General features: G+C 40.6%; 1 protein-coding gene across 3 annotated transcripts; it reads right to left on the bottom strand.

Annotated features, from left to right (window-relative positions):
- Nucleotides 1–174: 174 nt before the first annotated feature.
- Nucleotides 175–26157, bottom strand: TMEM168 (transmembrane protein 168). Of its 3 annotated transcripts, XR_016465160.1 has the most exons (6): nucleotides 25679–25871; nucleotides 21043–22310; nucleotides 10097–10239; nucleotides 8861–9135; nucleotides 3515–4553; nucleotides 175–2072 (listed from the first exon to the last, which is right to left on the bottom strand). XR_016465160.1 is itself a non-coding variant. In XM_031615615.2 (5 exons), the coding sequence occupies exons 2-5, from the start codon at nucleotides 22177–22179 to the stop codon at nucleotides 4006–4008; spliced, it is 2103 nt and encodes a 700-aa protein (XP_031471475.2). In that variant the 5' UTR covers nucleotides 22180–22310; nucleotides 26019–26157; the 3' UTR covers nucleotides 175–4005. The 3 variants fall into 3 exon arrangements, 2 of the variants coding, with proteins under 2 accessions (XP_031471475.2, XP_031471483.2); XM_031615615.2 differs by lacking the exon at nucleotides 25679–25871 and adding an exon at nucleotides 26019–26157 and having other exon boundaries at nucleotides 175–4553; XM_031615623.2 differs by having other exon boundaries at nucleotides 175–4553.
- Nucleotides 26158–26497: the final 340 nt, after the last annotated feature.

Here is a 26497-nt window from a genome sequence, read left to right as displayed (position 1 = left end):
GTTAAACTACAGATAATCCTTAGAGTATTTTTAGAAATTGCTGCTGTATCTTCTAACTGAAAAAATATATTGAAACAAGCTGTACGCACACAGAAAGACCCCAGATGTAATTCAAGGGGGCACACAGATTTTGGAAAGTTTTGGAAGTGATAAAAGAAGCACAAAATGGAAATGAGCATCCAAACCAGCAAAATATATTTAAGTAATATCACAAATACACACGCACACAAAATCTATTTACAGATGTAAAATCAGTATGTCCAGTAAAAATCCTCCCACAGAAAAGTATTTAGAAACAAGAAATTTAACCCAGTTACATCGTCCACTGCTGGTGACAGAGATGCTTACAGCTAGCATAGCATTAATTAGGTCTTAGCAAAATAATGGGAAAACTTACTGAAACTGATGAAATTATTTCTAGAAAAGGCCAGACAATGATAACCACGAGGCATAAAAAGCACAATGAACTGCAAATACTTAACTCTGGTAGTGCAAATATTCAGAAGATGGCTTTACCCCCATACATGTTCAGAGAAAAACATTGTGAAGTTCCAATCTGAACTCTCTTAAAGATTTATGTTTGTAGGACTTAGTGCATTTCTATGTTTTAGCAAAATTGATCCTGTACAGGAGGTAAATGAAACGAAGTCATCATAAAATTACTGCTGTGATACAAACTTACAGCAACCTTTATAACAAAATTCCTGAATGTGTGGTACAAACAAGCATCTCAAAAAACCCAACAAAGTTCAGTTTAGACCACAAGCTAACTTTCTGAACCCACACAATAAATTCTTGAGCATGTTACCCCCAAATAAAAACAACCTGCATGCAAATGACAGCATATCTAACATTCTTTGGAATTGGGTTTATATTTCTCTGCATTCCACACGGGGCACAGCAGAGAGATGATTCCCACTGCCACGTGCAGCTGCTGGTGTGTTCTCAAGGTGCAGAGAGCAGCGATGTGCATCAGCAGAGGGCAGTTGCAGAGAGTTCTGCCCACACCTGCTCCTTGCCTGGGAATATGGGCTGTGTGTACAGGTGGTGAATTAATACTGCTGAGATCCTGAGGCTCATCATCCCGCACCCTGGCTTTTGAATCACAAAGTACAGTCTCTTTGTCCAGTAAAAGGCCTCACAGTCTTAAATGGTTGTAAACACATCTTTTAGACAAAAGTGGCATTTTCACCATGCCTTTGCTGTTAAAAAAAATATTAGTCAAAAGTAGGAATACCTTAATGTTAAAACTATTACAAATTCAGAAAACTAGAGTTCTTTGAGAAACAAATCTGAGAATGCATGATTAATTTTGTGAATAACCTTTTAGCAGACCGAAGAGCTGACTCATTTACTATTCAACAAACTGCTAACAACCACCCAGCCTGTCCTATAGAAAATCCAAGCCTGATAAATATCCTGGAAACCATTTAATAAACTGAGGCAAGAGATCAGCACCAAACGTTCTCTGTTCTGTACAAAAATAGGTGTGTCACTGCACTGCAGAATGCATCTTTCACATGAAGCAGCTCACAGATTCTGGACAGGTCCGAAATCTGAAGCTTTCCTGTTCCTCTTGTAGAAAGATACAGATTGACAGTTATAATGATGTAACAGTGATACAAACAAAATAAGATGCACCCGTTGTAATCAGCAGAAGTGGTGATGTTCAAAACTTTCCCAAAATAAAAAGGACTAATGTCTCGATCTTCAGAAGCTTACAGGCTATCAACTATTACAGTATTGCTTTAAAGGAACTTTGTTAAAAATTCATCTTAATTAGTGCTCCGCTTGAAACAGTTTGTGATGCAATCAGATCAACTTTACTGAAATGACAGTTTACAAGCCAAGTAGTTGCCTTATTGGAAACTTCTCTTCTCCACACTCAAAGGTATGGATGAGAAAGGCTTCTGCAGAAGAGGTAGTGCTTCTTTGCTGGTCCTTAACAGATGCTGTTCAGTCTAACTGTAAGTATCCAAGTTAGGTGCATGAGTGAGGAGCTTATGTATCCGGCGAGGCTCCTGAGGATGACTGAAGTTATTTAACATAAGTAAGGGATTTGTCTGCTGGACCTTTGGCATGTGAAAGTAAAAACAAGACAAAACTATTAGGCACAACCAGTGGAAGATTTGCTTCATCCTAAAACAGATCAAATGAGTCTTTCTCCAGGAACATTTACTCCTCCTTGTTAATGAGCAATGGAGCAGTGCAGGTCACTAGCACAGATTCAGTCCAATTTTCAGGCAAGTTAAAAGATGATACCAAACCCACTTCAGGAACTTAAACGGCATACCTGAAGTGAGATGGTGCCATTACTCTCCGTTCACCCTTCTGGGTGAGAGAGTACCAGTGACTTTGACTTAAAGAAGGGTCAAGTGGAACTGAGCTTTGGTAGGATGTCAAATTTCACATCTCATTCCTTTATCCACTTTCCACTTTTTCGATGATGAGGCAGCAAAAAGTGGGGTGAAGGGGGCAGGGAGCGGGGAAGGAGCGAGCGATTTCTTGCTGAACAAAGTCGTGCAATACACAGCAATGAAGAAACTTAGTGGCTTCCAATTGTAAATCCTACAAAATCACCCCTGGGAAGTTGGTGGGTCCAAATTACTGTGGCCACTTCAGATCTCATAATTCAATAACGTTTTGTTTTCATGAATTACTAACAGATATCAGAGTTACCAGAATCTCTGCCTGAGAAGGTCAGGTGGAATTAGAAAAGCCTTTGAAAACAAAGACTTACAGAGCTCCTAAAAATATGCATTAAAATTAAAATACCATTGCTATACTTTAAATAAATATCAGCTACCACCTGAAAGTCCTATTAAAATACTGATGGAAAAAAAATGAAGTTATTCTGGATTGTACACGTGTGCAACAGCACCAATTTTACTATCTTAGTGGCTTAGTCATTTAACTCCTGATTTACTGTACTTATGCAAACAAAACAAAAACGCAACACAGCTTCTCTGAAAAGCACTGGACAGGCTTTCTGGAGTCCCATCCAACTCTGTAACAGGAAGGATTAAGACCAGCACCTTCTGGGTGGAGTTAAGGAATATTCAAGGTTCAGTGCTGCCTTATGGGAATAATCTTTTTGACAAACTGCTTGCTCATGACTCTGATATGTTTTGGGGTGAGCTCATTGGTCTAATCCTGGACTCAGCATTTCCAGGATTGAGGCTTTAGACGCAGATAAATGTGGAAGCAAGGAAGGCAGCACTTGTATTTCCACTTATTATCTACAGATGATTTTCTTGGTTAAATTCCTCAGGCTTTGCTTCCTCCCCAGTTTTTCTTTCTTCAGAGTAGTTTTTCAAAAATACAACCAATTATGAGCCTGAAAAACACAAAATCACCCTGACCAGTGAATAAAGAACTCTCTGTGCACTCTTTATTCCACCTAACATCACAAGGTTATCTGATTTCCTGTGGCAAATTCCCACTGACGGCAGTAGAGAATGAGGTGGGAGCTGAAGATGTAAAAAAAATAAAATTAAAGATCCTTGCAACTTACCTACAATGATTTTTCATTCTTCTCTTTTAATTTTGGCTCAGTGCTATAATATCCTTGAACCCGCCAAATAACTTCAAGGACATATATTTTAATTTAAATATTAGCTTGCTTCCTTTCCTGTACTTGAATCTAACAGTGATATAAATGACAAATAAGCATGCTCTAACATTCATATGAGCTGTTGTCTTTCACGCTGGTAATTCTGAATAAAGGCTGCTTTAAGTAGCACATATGAACATGCAAACTGTTGCCAAAATGCATGGTCTCATTAAGTCTCTTACATATGTACATATAGTCCAGTAACAAAACACAAATATTATAGTCCTACCCTCTTCTGTTTAAGACTGCAGTTTCTAACTGTTGCATATACTGTAGCTGCTCAAAGAGCTGAACAAAGTGAGTGCAGCAGATTTATTCAAAGAAAACAGTCATATAAAAAACCTGTGAGGAAGTTCCCAGAGCCCTCACTTCATTTTCTCTTTGGTTCCAAATTAGGATTTGACGAGTTTGAAACCCTGTCCTGTGTCCAACACTGTAGGAAGAAACCAACTCATTTTCAATCTTTTCAAGCACCTAAAACATGCTTTACAGACCCAGAACATATTGAGACCGCAAAACCAGTTTGCCAAATGCACTAATGGATAGGTAACACGTGGGAAATATATCATCCAGTGTTTGGCAACATCACTTCCTGTTGGCAAGTGCAGAGTATAGTCACTCCAGCGTTTTGACACGCCATACACTGCTTTCACTGTACGCCCCTTTTCTGACCAGCTGATGTTACTGTCAGGGTTACAGTTGTACTCAACCCATTGCCTGGTGAAGTCTCCAAGCTGCGGAGGGTCTGCTTCTTCAACATCTACAACTCTGGCCATCTCTGCTCCTTGCACTGCGACATACTGGTCGTTTACTTTTCTTACTTCTTTAACCCAAGGCTGAGAGTTCTCACAGTCTAGAACAATGATGAGTCGAGAACAAAAAGTGCCATTCTTCTCTCTCCACCACTCCAAAAGTGTGTCAAGTCGCAAAGCATCACCTCCTGCCACAAGGAAAACATATTTAGTATCAGCACAAAGAAACCGAAAACTCTATAGAACGTTAACTGGATTCTGAGACACTTGCAACTTGAGTGTCACAACTTTTCATGTTCCATCTCAGCTTATGCTCCAGCTTTGCTTTGAAAGAGCACTTTTTTATTAAATATATTAAATACCTATGATGGGGATTTCTTCTGCCTAAGTTTAAGGGATACTGTAAGATCTATGCAGCTTTGAAAACTGAACTACTTACTGAATTGTTTAAGGGAAACATCTTGCAAACAAGTGAATAAAACTTGAATAAAAATCCAGTGATTATTAATGTAAGAAACTGATGTCTATGTGTTGGAGGTTGGAACTACAGATTTACAACAAAACTCTCTGGTTTGAAAGCGTCCACTTAAAAAAAAAATAAAAAAATTAAGATAACTTACAGAAGAAAAGTAGGAAAATGTAATTTAAAATAACAGCATTTCAATTCCAGAGTGATTTTCATTGTGTAGCATAAGTACATTTAGCAAACTTTAAAATCTTGTTAATAGGAACTGAATTGCACAGATGAATCTCAAACACAATAGCTGCATATTTCAGCACTCACACTTCTGTCTGTAAGGGGTGACAAAAGAAGTAATTCAAGTTAATAGCCTGGAGTTCAAGCTTTGAGCATAACACTGCAGCTGAAGTAAAATCAAAATTACAAGGCTACAACTTTCTCTAAAACGAATGCAAACTTGGGAAAAAAACAGTACCAAAGAAAACCTTAAGAATCCATAATAGCGATTTAATCTTAGTACATGATCCCCAGATTGCTATATTTTAGTGTAATTACAATACAGACTTGTGTAGAAGCCAGTTTCCTTTTTTTTTTTTCTTTCCCTAGGTAAGCCTTCTCTGTTAGTTATCAGTAAAAATTTGTCAACATTCGAAAGGCTTATAAACAAATTTTATTTTAGTGTAACTACGCAGAGATACAGGTGATTTAAAAACAATGTAGTTGTTACAACTGTTCAAAGAAAACCACCTCATCCTTCATCCACAAATACCCCCTCTACTTCCAGCCCTACTAACCTCAACCATACAGACTGATGGCCAGTACAAGATTCAGGCACAAAGCTGTGTGAGAAATCTATGCATCTGGCCACATCTGGCTCAGGCAGGTTTCACAAGCAGCTGGGCTGACAGTTTCAGCAACAGAGACAATGTTTGATTAGCCCAGCTCTTGCCTTGCATTCACTGGGAAGAACACGACCTCCCAGGTCGTTTGACTGCTCATGCTTTATGCATGACTAGTTAACAGTTTCTTTTATACACCACTGTGCTACACCCCACCTTCCAACTACAGAGAAACATCATTACTGAACTAATAAAACCAGAAAGGCTTCTTTAAAAGATATCATTATAAAGCACAGACTACACTGCTACTGCTGTGCAGTATCACTGCATAAGTCAAGAGAAAGACATTGCTTTTTCTATTAGATGCAAATGATGTATTTCCTTGTTGCCATCTCTTTACTCCTCTCCAGAGGTCAGAGGACAGTACACATTACAGGAGCTAATGACCAAATGTTCCATCTGTCACAAAACGCCACTGCCCAGTACAAAGTACGTGCTGTACCACTGTATAATCAAATACCCTTCATCTTTTCCGTTTATACTTCAGGTTACTCACAATAGCAGTGCTGACTGGAAGGACTATCAAGTTGCACCCCATAATTTATCTAACTCTCACAATGGGAAACTAATCCCAAAGTGTATTCAAGGCAAGTGGTAACTGCCTGTTCCCTTTCTTTACATGACTACACATTACCTCCAAGTCAAAATTGAAGATGTGCTTGAAAAGAGAACTGAAAAGGAACTGGTTAAGAGGGCTGAAAATCACTGCATTTACACAGTGCAGTAAACTTTATTGCAACTGTTACCTTGTCCCTTATTCCAAAAGTAAAGACAGAGCTTAATACTGGCTACAGCTACCCAAGCAGGTGCACAGAGAGCCTAGGCTCCTCTGCCACACTCCAAGCTAGCCAAATGTAAGTCATGATCTGGATGCTGTTAAATTTCTGCATCAATGTTTGGTCATACATACCCTAGTAAACTAATGGTATCTGTGCTGCTGGCTGGAGCACTGACAGTAGGCAGAGCTGAGCAGTTTGAGGCTCCACACTGTGCGTGGATAGGCTTGGCAACTGTAAGAGGTGGCAGCTGCTCTCCTGAACACAGACACCTTATTCTCAGAGAAGTAATTCTGCCATGCTGATACACACCATGTTACATCACTCATGCTTAGTGACTACTGCTGCAGCTTTTTTTTTCCTTTCTTTTTTTTTTTTTTAAATCTACCAATACAGATGAAGCCTTTGAGAAAAAAATATGCACTGCTCTTCAGCAGGTGTTATAGTTCAGGCATGGAATTGCACCAAAACAGGTGTTTGGCCTCCGGAAGAAGACTGACCTGTGTCTGAACAGCTTACCATGACCGCATGCCAAGCTCAAATCTGTCTACTCTGCTCAAGAGCCCATGTCTTGGCAGATCGCTGATGAGCAGCCAGCAGCTCAGAGGCACAGTGCTATCCATGAAAACTAACTCTGACCCAGGAAGAAAACAAGTTTCACAGTTACTACAAGATTCGTATTTTGCACACAGAATTATCAGAAGGCCAGTTCCATACAGCAAGAGAACATGGCTAAGCTTACCACCAATGTGAAAATTTCACAGGTTTACTAAACAATCATTCTTTTACAGCTGATGTAGAACTGCATAAAACAAGGAGATCAAAAAAGTGACAAAAGGGGGGAAAATGGTTTGCAATCTTGAGGCTACACTGCTTCTACAATGACTCCCAAACTCTAGGATATCAGCAAACCTTTGTTTTTTTTCACAATACAAGGTCTCCTTAGTGTTTGAAGAGCTGCTTTTCTAGTGTGGTTGTATCAGCTTTTATTAATTTTAACTTTTCTAAAACACAGAATACATCTTAAGGACACACATGCAGTCTTTCATGACAGCCTAGCTGTCACAGTGGTACAGGACCCTGTATGATTCACTTGTAAATGTGCTGGCTCTGCCATGTCCAGGAAATGAGAACAGATTATGTCTGTTCAATACAGTGAGCAAATATTCATCAAAGTACAGGGGAAATCTGTATTTAGAGCAGGAGGCTGTCTTTTCCACATTAATTTGCTGGAACAAAAAGAAGTAATCTTTAAAGGTTACTTTTCAAATTGTAAGTGCAATAAGAACCTGTTTAAACTTGTAAGCATACATTTGGGGTCAGTGATCGTAAGAAAAGTTAGCTGCAAAAAGATTTTTATCAAATTGACTAAATACTACAAATGACAGAAGTTCATGCAGTTCATACTTGTCATACTGAGGAAGGTAAGGAAAGGGTTGCTTCTTTAGTTAACTGCAAAGAAAAGAGGCTTCTGCATTTCTCTATTCTCTCCACTAGCAGAAGCAGTCAGCCTGCAACCTTGCCTATTTTGATGATTCCCTGTAGCCCCTGAATTTCTTAACAGTCATGCCCTATATATTACCAATTCCTTTCTTCCATCAGAAGAGGGCTGGCCAGCAGGGACAGGAAGGTCATTGTCCCTCTCTACTCTGCCCTTGTGAGGCCCCATCTGGAGTACTGTGTCCAGGTCTGGAGTCCCCAGAACAAGAAAGACAGAGAGCTGTTGGAGAGGGTCCAGAGGAGGGCCACAAATATGATAAGGGGACTGGAGCATCTCCACTACAAAGACAGGCTGAGGGAGCTGTGCTTAATCAGCCTGGAGAAAAGAAGGCTGTGGGGTGACCTCATTGCAGCATTTCAATACCTAAAGGGAGCCTACAGAGGGGAGGGGAATCAAGTCTTTGGAAGGGTAGATAACTGCAGGACAAGGGGAAATGGTTTTAAGTTGAGGGAGGGGAGATTTAGGTTGGATGTCAGGGGGAAACTCTTTACAGAGAGAGTGGTGAGGTGCTGGAACAGGCTTTCCAGAGAGGTTGTGGATGCCCCGTCCCTGGAGGTGTTCAAGGCCAAGTTGAATGGGGCCCTGGGCAGCCTAGTCTCATATTATATATGGATGCTGGTGGCCCTGCCTGTGGCGGGGGGGTTGGAGATTCATGATCCTTGGTCTCTTCCAACCCAGATCATTCTGTGTGATTTACTGTGTTTGTGATTCCTTCCCTGCTAGGAGCTCATATGAACTTGTACTCCAAAGATGTGGATCTCTGCCATTCTGGACTATGAGATAATGTGACTTTGAAGTTTTGCAATATATCATGAATTATCAATGCCAAAATTATCAGTAAGAAATGCACAAAAGTTACCTGCCAGTGCCCATTCACCAGAGCCATGTGAGTGACCACTGTAATATAAAATATATGTATCATGTCTGGGTCCATCTGCAGTCCGAAGTTCAAGAAAAGACTTGATCTTGGAGTGAAGGGTATCAAAGGACAGTCCACTTGTAGAGTAGTCACAACCATATGTCTCAATCATGTGATATGCAAAAAATCTTTGGATGGCATTAAGCATGCCTGTAGATCTCAGGTTTAACTCTTGCACATGATCAGGTGGAAGAAGAGTTGGCTGGCCATCAGGACTAAAGAGAAGAAAATCAGTTCTGATCAATAATTACCTCAGGTTTAGCAGACTTTTAGCAATTGGCAATTTCTTCCTGAGGCTCATTTTCTCTGCTATGAAATACCACTACTGTAAATTCAAATTAACTTGAAAAACAGTTTACAAACAATGCCAAACACTGTATTTCAGTGAGGAGCCACTATCTTCCCCTCCCTTTTGTCACTTTCTCCACTTCAAAGTGTGAACCTTTACTCAGCCCCATACAGCTTTTTCCATGCAGGGAGAAAGAGAGATAGTGCCTCTGGACTCAGATTCACTCTGCCCACACTCTGAACTTGCTGGGTGAAGACAAGCAGTGATGTGAACATGCCAGGCTCCCCTATTTCATCAAGTCCACTGAGAACACTGCCATGAGACAGGCACTTCTTCACAGACATCTGGGTGTAGGAAAAATGAGTGCTGGTTTGCACAAAAAAATATCAAGCGAACTAGTTTTCAACAACAGACTAGTAGAAATGCAAGTCACATTTTACTCTGATATTTTTAATTCATGCATCTCTGTTCCAAAATAGTCCTTATGCAATATGGTACTCCCTTATTCAGATACAATAATCCACTTGCATGTACTGGTTGTGTGTGCTCATCTTTCAGCATAAGAAGTAACTTTCAGATAAAGGCGTTCACAGCTTAGAAAATGAAAGTTCTAAGAAAATGATGAACTGTAGCTGGAACAAGCCAAGTGCATTCAAGTATGTAGGTGTATGTACCTGAATAGTAATGGAAGAACCTCATTATTCCAAAACACAAGCCATTCATTAATCATAACAGCAAGAGATTTGGCCCTTCAAGATACACAGTGGAGTTAGTTACTCACTCTTTTTGAAGCAATACAAAAGTACCTAAGTAACAGCACTGGACTGCCTCTATTTGCTAACAGTTCAATTATGCTACTGTGAAGTTGAAGTACATGGTAACTATACCTGCAGAAGTTGGTGGGAACCACAACAGCATACCCCACACATGTTCCTCCCAGACAGTTTCCCAACTCATGGAACAGCCCATGAGCCATGGACTCCAAAGGCAGAACAATGAGAAATGCACTCATGAAGATCCCATTGGATGGCTAGAAAGAAAACAGACAGATTTAGGTACTGCATAAAAAGTTCTTCCTATATACAGTTTTAATGTGTTTTCCTTGTGTTGATCAAACATAACATGGAATGAGAATTATTATATGTAATAAATACTTACATCTTTATATATACATTAAACAGTGAGTACTCTAAGAAAAAATGAAAGGTCAATTAGGAGGTTTGGGAAGACACTGGTGGTAAGCAGGGATCACTCTTCTGAAAGGAATGCATTTGAAATCAATAACACCACAGGATTTAGGTTTGAAAGCCCTGATCATAGCTTAAGCTTCACCCATTTAAGCAGTGATATCAAATGCCACAAAATTACCTATGTGTATAAAATAAATACTTCTGTAAATATTAGCAGGATTGGGATTAATCAGTAAAGTACTGCAGACAATATTATGCACCTAGCATGAGATGACAGTGTACTATAATACAGCATTAAAAATAAATGTTTCACTATTCTTGCCTTTTAATGCTAAGAGATTTTATGTATATATACACATACATACACACACACATACATTTATTTATATGTATCTCCTCAGCAAGGTACAATTTAATGTGTCACACAAAGACATTAAGAACATTACTGCGATTATTGTATTCTGCATTATTGTCTTTTTAAGACAATTCTTTATGTATCTTGATACATAGGTATCACAAGAAAAAGAGAATTACTACAGGACTTTGTAGCATTCACACAGCTGATATTCTTCATGAAACTTTCCTGTTTTGTAGCTAAAAAGCAGTTTTGGAAAGGATTACTTCAATAACAGTGAAAAGTAGATCACTTCAATGAAAAATGTAAAGTTCCAAAACTCAGTTGCAGCCACTAATACCAGTACAATAAAAATAGCCTGCTGAAGTGTCAGGTGCCAGTGAGAGGCAGATCAGATTCAAGTTTCCCTTATTTATGCGATGTGACTGGGTTTAATAAGGCATAAAATGCTTTAGGAAAGGTAGAACGATACAACACATAATCAACCAAGAACATTAATGTTCACGGTAAAATTATCAACTACTCACGTTCGTTTTGCAGCAAAGGAAGTAAATTCATGCCTACAGCCTCCCGTCTATGGCCTCCCATCACATTTATTTTACGTGTGAATGTACAGCATTAATATTTGCTTTAAACCCGGATTTTGCTTTCCTGTTTAACGCTCTTAGTGATTTGCTGCAGACTGGTTGTTGAGCTTAGCACACAGAAAAAACAATTTACAATTTGGAATGCAAACCATAGTGGAAAAATGATATTTAAACCAACTCCATTCTCACTGGCACACAGAGCTAACACAACAATATTCAATTTTTAAGAACATTGCATAACTTCCAAAGAAAAGCTTTACTCATCTCCTGTGCTTCCAGCCCTAAGATCCTGTGGTTTCTGAACGTCCCAGTTTTAAATAGTAGTCCATTGTACTTCTGATAGGATTTCACCCGAGTCCTTGAAATGGTGACAGCAATACTTTTACCACAAATAAGCACCAGAATCTGATATGACCCGATAACTAACTGATAACATTATTAATTGATAGCTGATAGCACTGCTCTCAAATAACTGATAACTGTTAACTGATAGCATCGTTCTCAAATTCCACCACCTGAAACCACTATAAAATTATATCCAGACCTGACTAAGCTTTAGAGAATTCCTTACCAATGAGAAGTTTATTTACCTAGTTTCCAGTGCCGAAGAGCAAGGCCATGACACTGAACAGACAATGTATCACACCATCAACAACCAAGGAGAGCTTCCCTCACTTGCAGCACAGCACACCTCATCAGAAAAGTGTTTAATATGTTGTGATTGGCTAACATTTGAGCAACAAAATCAGTTCAAATAAGAGTCTGTAAAAGGTGATAAGTCTCTTGATAATAAAGCAATCAGATTTCACGTGGTGTAATGTAATCTTATATTTAGTGCTAATAATTTGAATCCACAAGGAATAATGCCTGCCTATTAAATGCACATACATTATAGGAGATTCATAATCACCTTGATGTGCATCATTTTCTTAGCCATCTCAGAAGATACCTTCCATCATTCCAGACATATTCTTTACCAATTATGCCTATTGCTCAGTGGGTCAGGATCACTGGATGAGTTAGGAAATGGGAAGTACTCACAGAAGTACAAAGAAGCACTCATGAAGCAACTCTCAAATTTTGCGTCAGACCACAAGGATTTTCAGAGTAATTTCCTCAAACCACAGTATAACAATTATAGCACAACCTCAACTTTTTTTGTTGTAAATAAGGAGAAAAATAACCCTGTAACTAATTTTTGTGCCAAGTGTATCAGCAGAAACAGCTCAGATCCCCAAACTCTGAAAATAAAAAGGACTCAATTACAACTTAAAAAATCCGCCTAGCATTCAATCTTTAGAAACTTGGTATACGATGTTGATGAAATATTGGAGCTCTGGCTAAACTAATTTCAAGATTTGGAAGTTTCTGAAACTGTAGATGCCAGAAGATAACTTGCCTTAAGTTACTGTAAAAATTGAAGGGCTCATCTGGAAAAGTTTCCCATTTATCATCAGTTAGCGGTTTTTCTAAACTTCGAGAAGCCTGAATGCACAGACCATGAAGTGGTCAAGTTTTAGAACTATGACAAATCCAGCATTTCCATCACATATAAACATGATGTATATAAATATGAGTTTTGGATCTTGTTATAACAAGCTGCTCCTATGTTACATTAGTGTTTTAATCACAATGATCAAATTACAAATTAAAAAATACACTGAACCATAAAAACAAAAGATATCAGTTAAAAAGGACCACTATGATCATCTAGTTTCAACCCCCCTGCTATGTGCAGGGTCACCAACCACCAGACCAGGCTGCCCAGAGCCACATCCAGCCTGGCCTTGAATGCCTCCAGGGATGGGGCATCCACAACCTCCTTGGGCAACCTGTTCCAGTGCACCACCACCCTCTGTGTGAAAAACTTCCTCCGAATATCCAACCTAAACCTCCCCTGTCTCAGTTTAAAACCATTCCCCCTTGTCCTATCACTATCCACCCTCGTAAACAGTCATACCCCCTCCTGTTTATATTCTCCCTTCAAATACTGGAAGGCCACAATGAGGTCTCCCCGGAAACTTCTCCAAGCTAAACAAGCCCAGTTCCCTCAACCTCTGCTCATAGGAGAGGTGCTCCAGCCCTCTGATCATCTTAGAGGCCCTCCTCTGGACCCACTCCAAGAACCACATCCTTCCCGTACTGGGGGCCCCAGACCTGGATGTAGTACTGCAGATGGGGCCTCACAAGTAGAGGGGGACAATCACCTCCCTCTCCCTGCTGGCCACCCCTTTTTTAATGCAGCCCAGAACACAGTTGGCCCTCTGGGCTGCAAGTGCACATTGCTGGCTCATGTCCAGCTTTTCATCTGCAAGAGGAATCTCTCTAAGAATATCACAAAGAATATCATTATATCATTAATTTAATGAATTTGTATTTTGGAAGTTTACTTAGAAAATGCTATCATGTTCTAAACACTCCCAAGCCCCTAAAACATACACTACAGAGCGTTTTGCAATAACAGAACTTGAGATCATCATGAAAATTTACAGTTTTCATTACATTTCCAGCTGAGTTAAAATTAAAAAATAAACAAATTTACAATTAATTGCTGAAAGTACTCCTATTAATATGAAAATACTAGCAGGAAAATTCACAAGTGCTTGCTGGATACGGGTCTTACATAAAAAAGTAATCACCTCTAAGATCTACCTTGCTCCGTAGTTTGTACTAAATGTTAAAGAAGGGGAAACGTGCTTTACAAGGTTATGAGTCAACTCAGCTCCACCTGAGGTTTCAACTCATCTTCATTTAGCTTCCATCTTACGCTACCAAGTAGTAAAGCATATTTACCGTTAGGATATATATTTCATGTGTATAGACATCTATCTAATGTAAAGATGCTGGCACTTGCTGTCAGCTCTTCATCATAGTTTTGATTTAGAAGAAATACACCACTAAGAAATACAAGAATGATTAACAATGTTGGAGAAACTCCACACTAAGATGAAATATTTTAATTCAGCGCTGCCAAAAAAAAAAGTAAAAAAAAAAAAAAAGGCCAACATTTTAAAATATCCAAGCTATAATACCACAGCAAGAAATAGCATCTAATTAACTAATTATTGTAAGTCTTAAGGTGGGTCCCTAAGATAGCAGCTCAGATGCCAAGTGGAGACTTAGTAAATCCAAAGGTTTTGATGACTGCCCCTAAAGGAGCAGATGGCTGTGCACTCACAGGTGGAGCCAGAAAGGGATTTTGTTCTTTCAGCAGCAGTTCAGCCCGTTTTCTCTCTGCTGCTGACTGCTCAAGCAATCTCAGCCCAAAGCAGCTCTCTGTACTCCAAATGCCCACTGATCCCAGACCACGCAAAAAGCAAAGAGAAGACAGGGACTACAATACCGCTGAAAAGATAAGAAGCTTTTTTTATCTCTTGGCTTCTGGTGGTTTTTTTGTTTGGCTTTTGCCTTTGTCTATGTTCTTCTAAAGAATATTTAGGAAATATATAATGCATTCTCATTTCAAATAACGTGGAAAAGTTTTCAAAAAATACTTCTTGCTTTGGCTACTGAGATGAGAGACAGTGAAAGATGAGTGAGATTTACTGGCAGTACTATCCTTTGGCTTTATTTAGCTTTTAAAGCAACTTCATGGTTAAATGGAACTTGTTAAAACACCAGAAGTTAGAGGTACCTTATATCCCAAGTATACTATTTTATATTCACAGATAGGAAAACTCCATTCCCAAGGAGAAAACCATTGTTGAAACAATTCCAACACAGCATTTTATAACTGAGCATTAGTGACATATGACTGATCAAAACAACAACGAGGAGGAAGAAATAAATAAAGAAGCATTAAATTAAATCAGAAGCCAGTTACAAATACCTATCAGAAAGCCCTTCTGATTAAATAGAAATTCATAAGCAGATGTCAGCTCAGATTATCAAAGAGCTGCCAAATGGTGAGGCTGGCAGGGAGCTCTGGAGGTCATCTGCTTCAGCCTCTTGCTTGGGCAGGGCCAACCAGAGCAGGCAGCCCGGGACAACCTGCACCAGAGACACGACTGAGGAGGCTTACAAAGATGGATTTGTGCATTTGTAAGGAAAAATTCTGCCCTGCATTTCAGTATCCAAGCTGAACAGTAGCTCTCTGTTTTTACCTATCTTTGGTCTTGTGCACTTAAGGAAAATAAACAAGTAATGCTGCTCAGCTGCTCTCCAGTCATTCTGCAAACACAAAGCCACATACACTCCAGGAAGAGAGCTCAGGAAAAAAAGAATAACTTGATAACTCATCTATGAAGGATAGCTTGTTCTAAATGAAAACAAGAGGAACTCTACAGGAAGAAAGACAACTTGGAGACAGAACTTGTGAAGTCCAACTACCAGAAGAAACAGCCTTATAACAAATTATTTAATGAAAGAATAGTCTCTGGAGAACAATAAATAATCCATTGCTTCTGACTAATAAAATAGCACTGAGAAAATCAAGAAAATGGTTTCAGAAAATAGTCATCACATGCACCATGCAGGAAGATTTCATGCACTGTGTCCCATCCCTGATCTCGGCTCTAATCACAGGAAAGCCCATCTCTCAGCCAACGTGCATTTGTAACAACAAGACCAGAAACAGTTGTCAATTTAAAAATGTATCTACTGGAATTCTGATTTTTTTTTTTAATACAAAAACTTGAATTCTGCAATTAATCAGACTGACAGTAATGCTTTAACATAATTCAGACTCCTCTTACCTTGGCATACAGCACTTAAAAATTTGATTTTTATTTTCTTAGAAAGATTCCTCCAAACCTTCCCAAGATCTTTGCTTGCAAATTCCAAGACCTTCATGTGCAATTTTTTCATCATTTTATTAGCATCTGAAAGAAGTAATGTCTGAGTCATTCGCATGTCTTCTGCTGGATTCTGTATCAACCAAGAGCCTAATTACAGACAGGCACATGAGTAATTGCTGAAATGAGTAAGTGCTATTGGAGTTAAAGAGGCTATTGATCTGACTAAAATTATTTACAGAAAAATAAAGGCAGTGAAGAACGCTTGCTGCAGATTTTTGCAAGAAAAATTTCAGTGGGCTTCTACTGACAAGTCAAGGTGTCCTTCCCTTCCAGCAAAAGCAGGGATTACTCTCAGAAGCACACCATGTCATTACATCCCACTGAAAACCTGCTACTCAGTTTTTGAATGCAATCAGCTTTAACAAATTACTTTTACATTTCTTGTGCTTCCTGAGCAAATCCTCTGACTTCAGGTAGACTCTTCACATTTCAAGTTTGATCTGTCGGAGACAGAATCAGCTTAGTTCTTCCTAAGCACATACAAAGTCCCAGAAACAGAGACTTACAGCCCTTGGCTTATTGCAAGGGCTGAACTTCCTTTAAAGAAAGGTCCTTGGCTAACATGCCTTCCATCCTCAACAGTCTTGCTTTGAGACAGAAGAAAATAACAACATGAAATGTAAGGGTGGCTGTATTAGGCGACATCAAAGGAGAATGTTGTCTCCACAGAGTCTAATCAGATGCCTAGGTAAGACCATAAGGACAAACATTTATGTTTCCTGAGTATTCCAACTACTGGTGGCTTACAGGCTCCTAAAGCCAGACATAGTTTCTTATGAGAACATAAGCCTCAGGAAATGTGCCCCCATCAACTTGTCAGGTTTCCTCTTGCACCTCAGTGACCACTCAGTGCACGCTGTGATATAGTCCAAGCTAACCTGGCTGTACTCAAACTTGTCTCACGCCAACTTGATTCTCATCTGCTTTTGGACTGGAACTTACTTCCTGACACCACAGTATTTTATATTCTTGTATTCCCACTTAGCTCATTTTCATACTGAAGCATTCTCATTTAGCCATTCCTGTTTCAAGTCTCTAATGAATTTCATCACTCTTCCGCAAACCTTCTCCTGTCCTCTTATCTAATGGGTGACAAGTAAGAATTGCATGATTACTGAAAATATTGAAGCTATGGATTTATGCAGTGCATAAGAAAACCTCCAGTTCTTTCCCAGCAATTCCCAGTACTTAATTTGCTTTTTTGACCACTAATAAACATTAAGCTGATGTTGTCATGGAAAGGCATCTACCAGTCTTAAAATCTTTTTCTATTACATACTGACATCAGCAGTTTTTTTTTTGAGCAGGAGTTTTTAAAAACTAGAACACAGCATATTAAATCCTAATTTATACTGATAAATTGTATGTTGATATATCATTACTTTCTTATTTCTAATTATTTTGAAAACTGACATTGGCCAGAAAGATACAGAAGAGGCACAGCTTCTTGCAGTTCCTGTAACTACCAAGGTACCCTTTTATTAAGCCATGCTCTGGCCAGGTCTGATAAAACACCACCTTTTCTGACAGCAGAAAAAATAGGCAGAGAGTGATCTGTGAGGCAAACATCACACCTCTGAGACAGGAATGCTTTTAGCTGAAGACAACTGCACTCATAATCTTAAACTAATTCATTACTGTAAATACACAATGCAAGAAACACAAATACAGTAAAATAAGTGTCAACATAATTATCTCTGAAAATAATTACAATTATAAAACGTATTTCCGGATGAGTATGTGGTTCAATGCCTTTCATTTCTGCCATATGATTACTCCTCTTCCCACTCAATAGGTAAATACGCAACCCATCAGACAGAGGTGATGAGTGACAGCTTATCTTATTTACACACAGGATGCCAGAAACTGAACTTAACCAAAAATACTAAGGTTTTAGCTGAATTGTCAGCTTGCCTCTTGCAACATGTCCTGCACAAGGCATTCTGAAGCACAACAGCACTTCCCCAGAATTAGAGAGGTCTGAAAATGATCAAACACGTAACAGCTGCAGTTATTTTGGGGCGCACAACAGGGATGGAAAAAAGTTGACATGGAATTATCAGCACAAAGAGAAAAAAGTAACAGGATGAGTTTGAACCCAATCTTCCCTGCTTATGCAGGCAACCCACACTCACAAAGCAGCCCTCCTGAAGGCAGGGCTGGAATACATCAGTCAGATCAGTGGGGAGGGGGAAGCCAGCCCTGAAAGGCTCCACACACGGGCACTGGAAACCACCAGAAGAAACCATGGCCCCCAGCTACCTGGCCAACTTATACAGCTGATCTGTTCCAACTGCTTTGCTGGGTACAAACAGGTGGAGCAACTCCAGCCAATCCATTTTTGTAATTATTAACCCAAGAACGTTAAAGGAGTAGAGCATAGACAAAGAAACCAGCAAGAATGTTTGAGAGATTGTGAGAAATTTGCTTTTACTGAAGAAGTTATCTGGCATAGCAAAATTAAAGATCTGCATTCTGCTCAATAAAAATCACATCATTAGCAGAAGAAAAAAAATATGGAAGTCAACAGTATTAATACGCTGATATTCTGTATTTACTGCTTTGTTTCCCAATCTATTGTTTCATTTCTTTCAGTGCATTAGCACCTTCACCTTCTGTAAACATAGTCACAGAATGGCTTGAACTTGAAAGGAGATTCAATACCATTCCCCCACATTGCCTCAACCCCTTTGCACCCACCAGCTCAGGCTGCCCAGGGCCCCATCCAACCTGGTCTTGTACACCTCCAGAGATGGGGCATCCACAGCTTCTCTGGGTAGCTGTGCCAGCACCTCACTACCCTTTGAGCAAATAATTTCTTCCTAACATCTAATCTAAAACTATCCTCTTTTAGTTTAATGCTGTTACACCTTCTCCTATCATTATACTCTCTGATAAAGGATCCCTCCCATTCTTTTCTGTAGGCCCCCTTTAAGTACTGGAAGGCTGCAATGAGGTCTTTCTGGATGTTTCTATTCTCCAAGCTGAATAACTGCAACTCTCGCAGCCTCTCTTCATAGGAGACATGCTCCAGCCTTTTGATCACTCCTGGCTCTCCTCTGGACTTGCTTCAGCAGCTCCACATCCTTCTTAGGCTAGAGCTGAATGCAGTACTGCAGGTAGGATCTCATAAGGGCAGAGTGAAGGGGGACAAGCATCTCCTTTGCCCTGCTGGTCACCTCTCTTTTGATACAGCCCAGGATACGGTTGGCTTTTTGGGCTGCAGGTGCATACTGCTGGCTCACATTGAGCTTTACATCAACCAGCACCCCCAAGACCTTCTCCTTCAGGCTGCTCTTAATCTATTCTCCATCTAGTCTGTATTCATGAATGGGATTGCCTCAACACGTGCAGAACACCACACTTGGCCTTGTTAACTTCATGTTGTTTGCATGGGCCGATTTCTCTTGAGCTTGTTTAGATCTCTGTGGATAGCATCCATAGCATCCCCTCCCCCTAGCACATCACCTTCATCACACCACTTGATGTGGTGCCATCCATAAACTTGCTGAGGATGCATTGAATCCCACTGTCCACATCACCAACAAAGATGTTAAATAGTGCTAGTCCTAATACAGAGCCCTGAGGGACACCATTTGTAACAGGTCTCCACCTGGACACGAAGCTGTTGACAGCAAATCTTGGAGCTCAACCATCCAACCAATTCCTTATCTGCCAAGTGATTCATCCATCACATCCACATCTCTCCAATTTAGAGACAATAATGTTGTATAGTACAGTTGTCAAATGCTTTGTCCAGATGGATAATGTGTGAGAAATACATTCTGGGCAATTTTCTTCTCTACTATTTTTTGGGGTTCTTTTGTCCTTTCTGCAAGTTCAGGCACTGTAGCCACGCACGCCAAAACTTCCCATGCTCTCCCACCACAGCTTTTATAAAACACCTGTTAATTGCCTTTTCAAAAAGTTCTGTAATACCTTTAATCCACAAGACTATTTAATCTAAAGAAACTCTGCAGGAATGAGAAACTGCTTTGGAAACACTACAGAGATATTTCTGCTACATGTAGCAATTTTAGATCTTTGTATTTTAATATCTAATCGATAAAATTCTTTTGAGAGATGCATGAACATAAAAAGAGATTGGTGAAGTTTTTCAGATCAACCTAAAAAAGCAGACAGATGCCAAGCTCCCTTTTCACCCTGCTGCTCCAGTGATAACACGCAATGTACTTTAATTTGGGCACTGAACAAGCATTTTGAGAGGAACGTATGTTTTCTGATAAAGAAATCACACAGGTCCTAAGTGGGGGAAAAAAACCACCACAACAAGTCTAAAGATAAGAACACTGTGATTTTAAGAACTGGTCTTTCTGAGGACATTTCCTGTGATATGTACAGATTTGAATGTAAGCCACTGAGAGCACTCACACCAACCACTTGCTGGTTTGTCAGACTCCTGACTTCCCATAAATGATTAAATAAAAGGCAAAACCATTGAAAAATGCATTCTAAAAACAAAGGTTTGCCTTAATTCTATTAAAACAGTCCATAAAATAAAGTCCTCAATATGGTGTGTGTTAGTGGGATCTGATGCAGTGATTTAGTTTTAGAATAAATTTTGTGGCGCGAATAATTTGGAGGCAAAATAATTTTCTAAGTAAGTAAATTTAAAATACTTTTCACACTTCTTTTACTCTGAAAACATGACCTGAACTTCCCATTCTGGCCATGAAGAATTTCCAGTTGCTTTCATTAGCCACAGTCAAGGCAACACAAGGCGTTAAATCAGAAGAGGAAGTTTCTGAAGCCAAAGGTTCCAACTCTGAATTGCTAAGCTCTGATGACACGATACACCACCAAATGTCACAAGAATTTTAAGAAGCCAGTAATTCTCAGGGACATTCTCGAGGGGGAGATCAAAATAAAGAGATTATTACTTACTTGCCAAGAAACTGCCCCCAAAACAGCAGTTGCGAGAAGGCTGAAAAATACTAGCTGTTTTGAAATCAAACAGAAGTGACGCATTCCTTTAGATGCCATAACTCTGTCAAGGCTGTTGTTTTCTGCACAGTGGGTATAGTACACTTTATGACAGTCATTTAACTTTGTGTGAAATCCCCAAAGAGTTATAAAAAAGATCACGTGACAGATCATCCAAAAAATACCAAAGATAGAAAAGCCAGGTATAACAAAGTACCAGAGATCCAAATACCGTAGCTTGAAGGCAGCAAGAATGAAAAAGATTAGTTCAATGACTCCAACTGAGATGACAGAAAGCCTTCTGCAGATTTTACCACGGTACAGGTAGGGCTTCCATCGTTCTGTAACCGAAAGTCCACTGAAGTAGACGTCGAGGAGGGGATCTGAAATCAGGCAGCTGAAGAAACAGGCCAAGGCAAAAGGGTTTGTGGGAATTTGCAGTGATGGAAAAAAGAGTAAGGATGCAATGGCTCCAAAAATTGCCAAATTTGGAATTGCCAAAAAAGACTTCATACGTAAGTCAATAATCAACATGGCCAAAGCCATAACCAACAGAATAATACTCATAGATTTTTCTACCAGCATAGTTGTGCTGGCAATTGCAAATCCAACTAGCTCCAAAAATTCAACTGTTGTCAGCAGAGTCGGTCGATGATGGATACATCCACAAATCCTCTCAACCAAAGAACATAATACCCTCAAAATAATGGCAGAAACAAGTAGATATTTAGTAACTTCTTCTTTCACATCATTTTTGAAGGCAGAATTATTGAGAAAACAGAGAAGGCCAAGCAAAAAACCAAACCAAAGATTGGAGAGACTCAGACTTGCTGTTTCCATTGAAAAATAGTAGTACAGTATGCTGGCAATTCCAAGAACAAACAGTCCAAGAATAAATATTACCAAAATCAGTGCATCTGCAGTTTTTTCCCACCTGACATAAAGGCCCATACAAATGGCAGCCAGCAAGTTGATTCTGGCAAGATAGCCAAGATATCTGACTGACGAATGCATGTTCACTTCTCTGTTTGCTTCTTCCAGCCTTGTCATTGCTGCATAGAGACAATGACTAACGCAGTAACGTAGTGACCCACACATGTAAACAGCAGTTAGTGGTTTTTACCCACTTGACTGAAAGAAAATGTTTGGGTTTCATCCAACAAATTCAATGCGATAGCCGCTTTCTGTAGTATCATTTCAGCAACAGTGATCCTGAATCTTTGAAGTTCCTGGAAGAGAAATTTTAAGAAGTGTTAGTGGCAATTAACTCCCTTTAATAGTGTACAACATAAACACAACAGATCCATTTAGCACCTGAAATACAAAATGAATACGAGATGAGTGTGTTCTTAAAGGTTGTTCAAATTGATATAATTATTAATGTATCATACTGTTTCCACATAAATCTTATTTCATAATTTGAACAAGAAAAATTTAAACCAAACTCAGCCTGTGCAGCTTTGCCATGCAAACCATCCACTGGGTATCTGTATTGGATATCTAAGGGTATCCAAAGCATTTCTGTTTTACCCATTACCTTATAAAATATTTCACTGTTGCTTTAAAGCATTGTTTTACTTTACTTTACATTTTTTCTACTCTACTTCACATTTTTAAGTTCTGCCTGTACTCTAAACCTTCTCAATATGTTTTGCAAGTCTTCCTTTTACCAGCCAAATAGCTTACAAAAAGAACTTCACAATCAGTTAACAACCTTCAACCCAAAATAGATCACAAAAAAGGCAATTATCATTATCTCCAATTCTCAGAAGGGGAATGGTTATATCATTTATCAACTGATTTGGCACTCACTGTATTCAGAGATAAAATTCAGCCTTTTTTCTTTTTTTAACATAAACTCAGTGCCTTCAGTTTTACATCTGAGACATTTTTCCTCACAAAACAAACAACAACAAAAACAAAACAATCAAGATAAACATTATGTTTAGAATGCAAACTCTTCCTACCCAGACCTATTTAACTGCCATGGTTTTCTTTTCAATGCAGAATCATAGAATGGCTCAAGATGGAAGGGCCCTTGAAGACCACCTCATTCCAACCCCCTGCTGTTGGCAGGGTTGCCACCCAATGGATCAGACAGACCACCCAAGGTGGTCTGGACTTGAAAACCTCCAGGGATGGGGCAGCCACAACTTCCCAGGGCAACCTCGGTGAAAAAACTTTCCCTAGCATCTAATCTACATCTCCCCTCTTTCAGTTTAAAACCATCCCCCTTCGTCCTATAATTATCAAACCATCTAAGAAGTCTGTCTCCCTCCTATTTATAAGTTCCTTTTAAGCACTGGAAGACCACAATGAAATCTCCCTGATCTTCCCTTCTGCAGACAGAATGAGCCCAACTCACCATAGAAGAGGTGCTCTAGCCCTCTGACTATCTTTGTGATAGTGGCTTTCTCTGAACATGCTCCCACAGCTCCACATCTTCTGTGTGCTGGGGATACCAGACCTGGGCACAGTAGAGGGGAATAATCACCTTCCTGGCTTCCGATTCAGCTCGGGAACACACGGTCATATTTTAGGTGAGATCTATGGAGATCTCACTAAGGATCATCAATATTTTACAGGATATGCTTCTTCCTGGTCTGAACTCAATTTTGAAACATGAAAACTACTGCAATCCTATTGGTGTTTAATCTTACCAAGTTTACATGCAAACAATACCATTAACTTTCAAAATGAGAATTCCTTTGAGAACTTTCATTTCTATTTCCATCAACATCTACATTTCACTGTATTTATTTATTAGGAGAAATATTAAAGAACACTTTGACTGAAATTCCTAACTTAAGGTCACGTTCTCTCTTCAGTTTTACGTTCCAGTTTCTTTAAACAAGCCAACAAGAAAAGAAGTGAGGGATTGATTGGCCTACATGTTTTGGTTGCTCCAAAGACTGATATGCAATATTAAACCACTTTGAGTAACTGGTTTAGTGACAAACTGAGCCTAAGGATTCCTATTTTTTAAATTACTTAAGATTAGTAATATTTTCAAATCACCTAAGATACATTGCAGATATTACTTAGAAAGAATTGTGTGTATTCTGTTTCAATTAAACAGATTTTTAATGCACAACTACTCACAAGGGATGGCTATTACACGATGCTCTGTGAGTTCTCTGGATTTCAGCAATGCATTTCACAGTACTCATTAATGATTTATATATATAAACTGAATTCACAACTGTCTGGATGCTTAATATTTTGCCACTCACCCAGTAATACAGATGCCTCTAAGCATTTCACTTGTTCTCTGCTTCACGTAGCTCGCACAGCCCAAAGTTAGCTATCACGTTCCTGGTGACAGCATATCAGGTATTACAACTCTGTGCTTACTCCTGTATTCTTGTAACACAACCAACATTCGCTCTGTAGACAACTTGAGCCTCTATTAAACTTCCACATACTCTCTCCCTCCACAAAAAGCTCCCAGTTAGCCCTCATTCGAGCCACAAACACAGAGGAATAATTACACATTCTCTTCCAACTCTCAGCACTGATGTTTGATGGCTGCTACGCTGTGCTGCATGTTCTGTCCTGCCGTCACAGAACCTTCCTGGCATCCTCCAAGACAAGGATTAATGCTGGAGGTATTCATGGAGACAACAGCTTCATACAAGCCACTGGACTGTCCCACACACAAAATGTGTGAGCTCCCACACAATACCTGGCTTCAATTTTTGCCACTACTGCTAAATCACTTTTTGTAGGCTGTTAAACAAGCTTCCCCACAGCAAGCCTCTCTGTCTGGCTGAGCACACGTCAAGCTGGGTTTTACTGTCATCACATCATGAGAAAAACGAAACAGAAACTGCTGCTACTGGCGTCAAGATGTCTGCATGGGCATGTCGATAGCAGAAAACACAGAGCTGGTTCAGGTGCTGAGTTACCTGCAGCACAGCAGCATTCTGGCAGCCTAGACTCTGAATCCAGCCTCCTCTTCCTGATTTTCTATTGGATTAGCAAAAATGTCCACTAAGAAACCATTCTATTAGCCACCAATGTTCTAATCAAAATGCACAGTCAACATTTTGGTTAAAAGCATAAAAAAACATATTTTTGTAATTTATGTATGATATGACACAGATTTTACCAAATCTCTGTAACAGAGCAAATCCAATGGGGAATTCCTATATTGGATTTATTCTTCAAAATATAACTATCTGCTCCTTTTGTCACTCATCTGTGTTTAAACCTGGAACAAAGGACAGTTCAAAGTTTGTCTTTCACCTCAAACTAATGGCCTCTGTGTTTCAAGCTGCCACTTCTAAGTTGAACAGTTGATCAAATCAAACTCAGATACTGAGTAAAACAGCACGTGCACGTTTCTTTGTAACTACTCTTTGAATTTTGCAGACTTACAGCTGCAAGAGCCTGGAGCCTGCAAACAGATTTAAACACTCAACTCTGCAGGAGCTTTTCTGCATAAAAAGGCACAGCGCTCCTTTTTGTACCACCATTTGCACAGGCAGAAAAAAAACCCAAACTGCACCCGAAGTAGCACAAGGGCGGTTCGCTGGTTTCAGGGCTGGGCGAGGCCCATCGAACTGGATTCCCAAAGCCTGCTACCGGACCTCACCTCCTCCTGCCACGTTCTTCCAGTTTTGCGAGTATTTGTAGCAAAAGCGACTTTCGGCAAGAAAAATACCGTTAACACGGTAACGGAACGGGCTCCAGCCTCAGAGTAACGATTCCGTTCGTCCTCAAGCGGCAGCACGGAGCGCAGCCCGGCCGGCTGCCCGGCCCCGTGTCGGGGCACCCGCCATCCAACGCCGTGCCAGGCGCCGCCGCTGCCGGCGGCACAGGAGCCCGCCGCGCCTCGATGCGCGACGGCCGCTGCGCGCAGGGGGCCGCGCCCCGGGGCTTTCCGCCGGGACACCCTCGGCCCCGCGAGGCCCTTCGCCCCGTCCCGCACTCACCTCAACAGGCGTCCCGCCAACTTCCTCCCGCGCCGCGCCGCCGCCATCTTGATGCTGAGGCCGCGGCTACGGGCAGCGCCAGGGCCCAAACGGCGGCAGCGGAAGGGCCGCGTTACGGGCTGCCGGCGATGGGAGCGCTCCCTGGGGCGGCGCCCGGCTGCGGGAGGACGGCGTAGCGCTCCGAGGAGCCGGGCGGAAGGGAAGCGCTGAGGGCGGCGGCTGAGCCCGAAAGCGAGGCGGGGAAGGCGGGAGAGACGCGCTCCCGTCGGCCGCGCCAGGAGCGGGCCGCTGCCTGCAGGCCCGGCGCGGTACTCGCGGCGGAGCGGGCTGCGGCCGCCGGGGAGGAGCATGCTGCGTTCCCCGGCCGCCTCCTGCCAGGGGAGTTCGGCAGGCGGTGGATACGCGGGAGCGACGGCGCGTTCGCCGTTCCACAGGCGCACAGGGTGCAGTGCTGACGGAGCGGAGAACGAAAAGCAAAG

This window comes from Phasianus colchicus, chromosome 1 (assembly GCF_987193195.1).
Source record: "Phasianus colchicus chromosome 1, bPhaCol1.hap1.1, whole genome shotgun sequence".
Taxonomy (NCBI): Eukaryota; Metazoa; Chordata; class Aves; order Galliformes; family Phasianidae; genus Phasianus; species Phasianus colchicus.
Note: the sequence above shows the minus strand (reverse complement) of the source record. Positions and strands in the feature narration are given on the sequence as shown.

Coding starts and splice junctions, on each gene's coding strand:
- TMEM168 (XM_031615615.2), bottom strand. CDS start 22,179: ATGTGTGGGTCACTACGTTACTGCGTTAGTCATTGTCTCTATGCAGCA. Junction 10,240..21,042: donor TGGGGGCAGTTTCTTGGCAA/GTAAGTAATAAT, acceptor TTTTCTTTCTAG/CCATCCAATGGGATCTTCAT. Junction 9,136..10,096: donor GTTCCCACCAACTTCTGCAG/GTATAGTTACCA, acceptor TCTTCTCTTTAG/TCCTGATGGCCAGCCAACTC.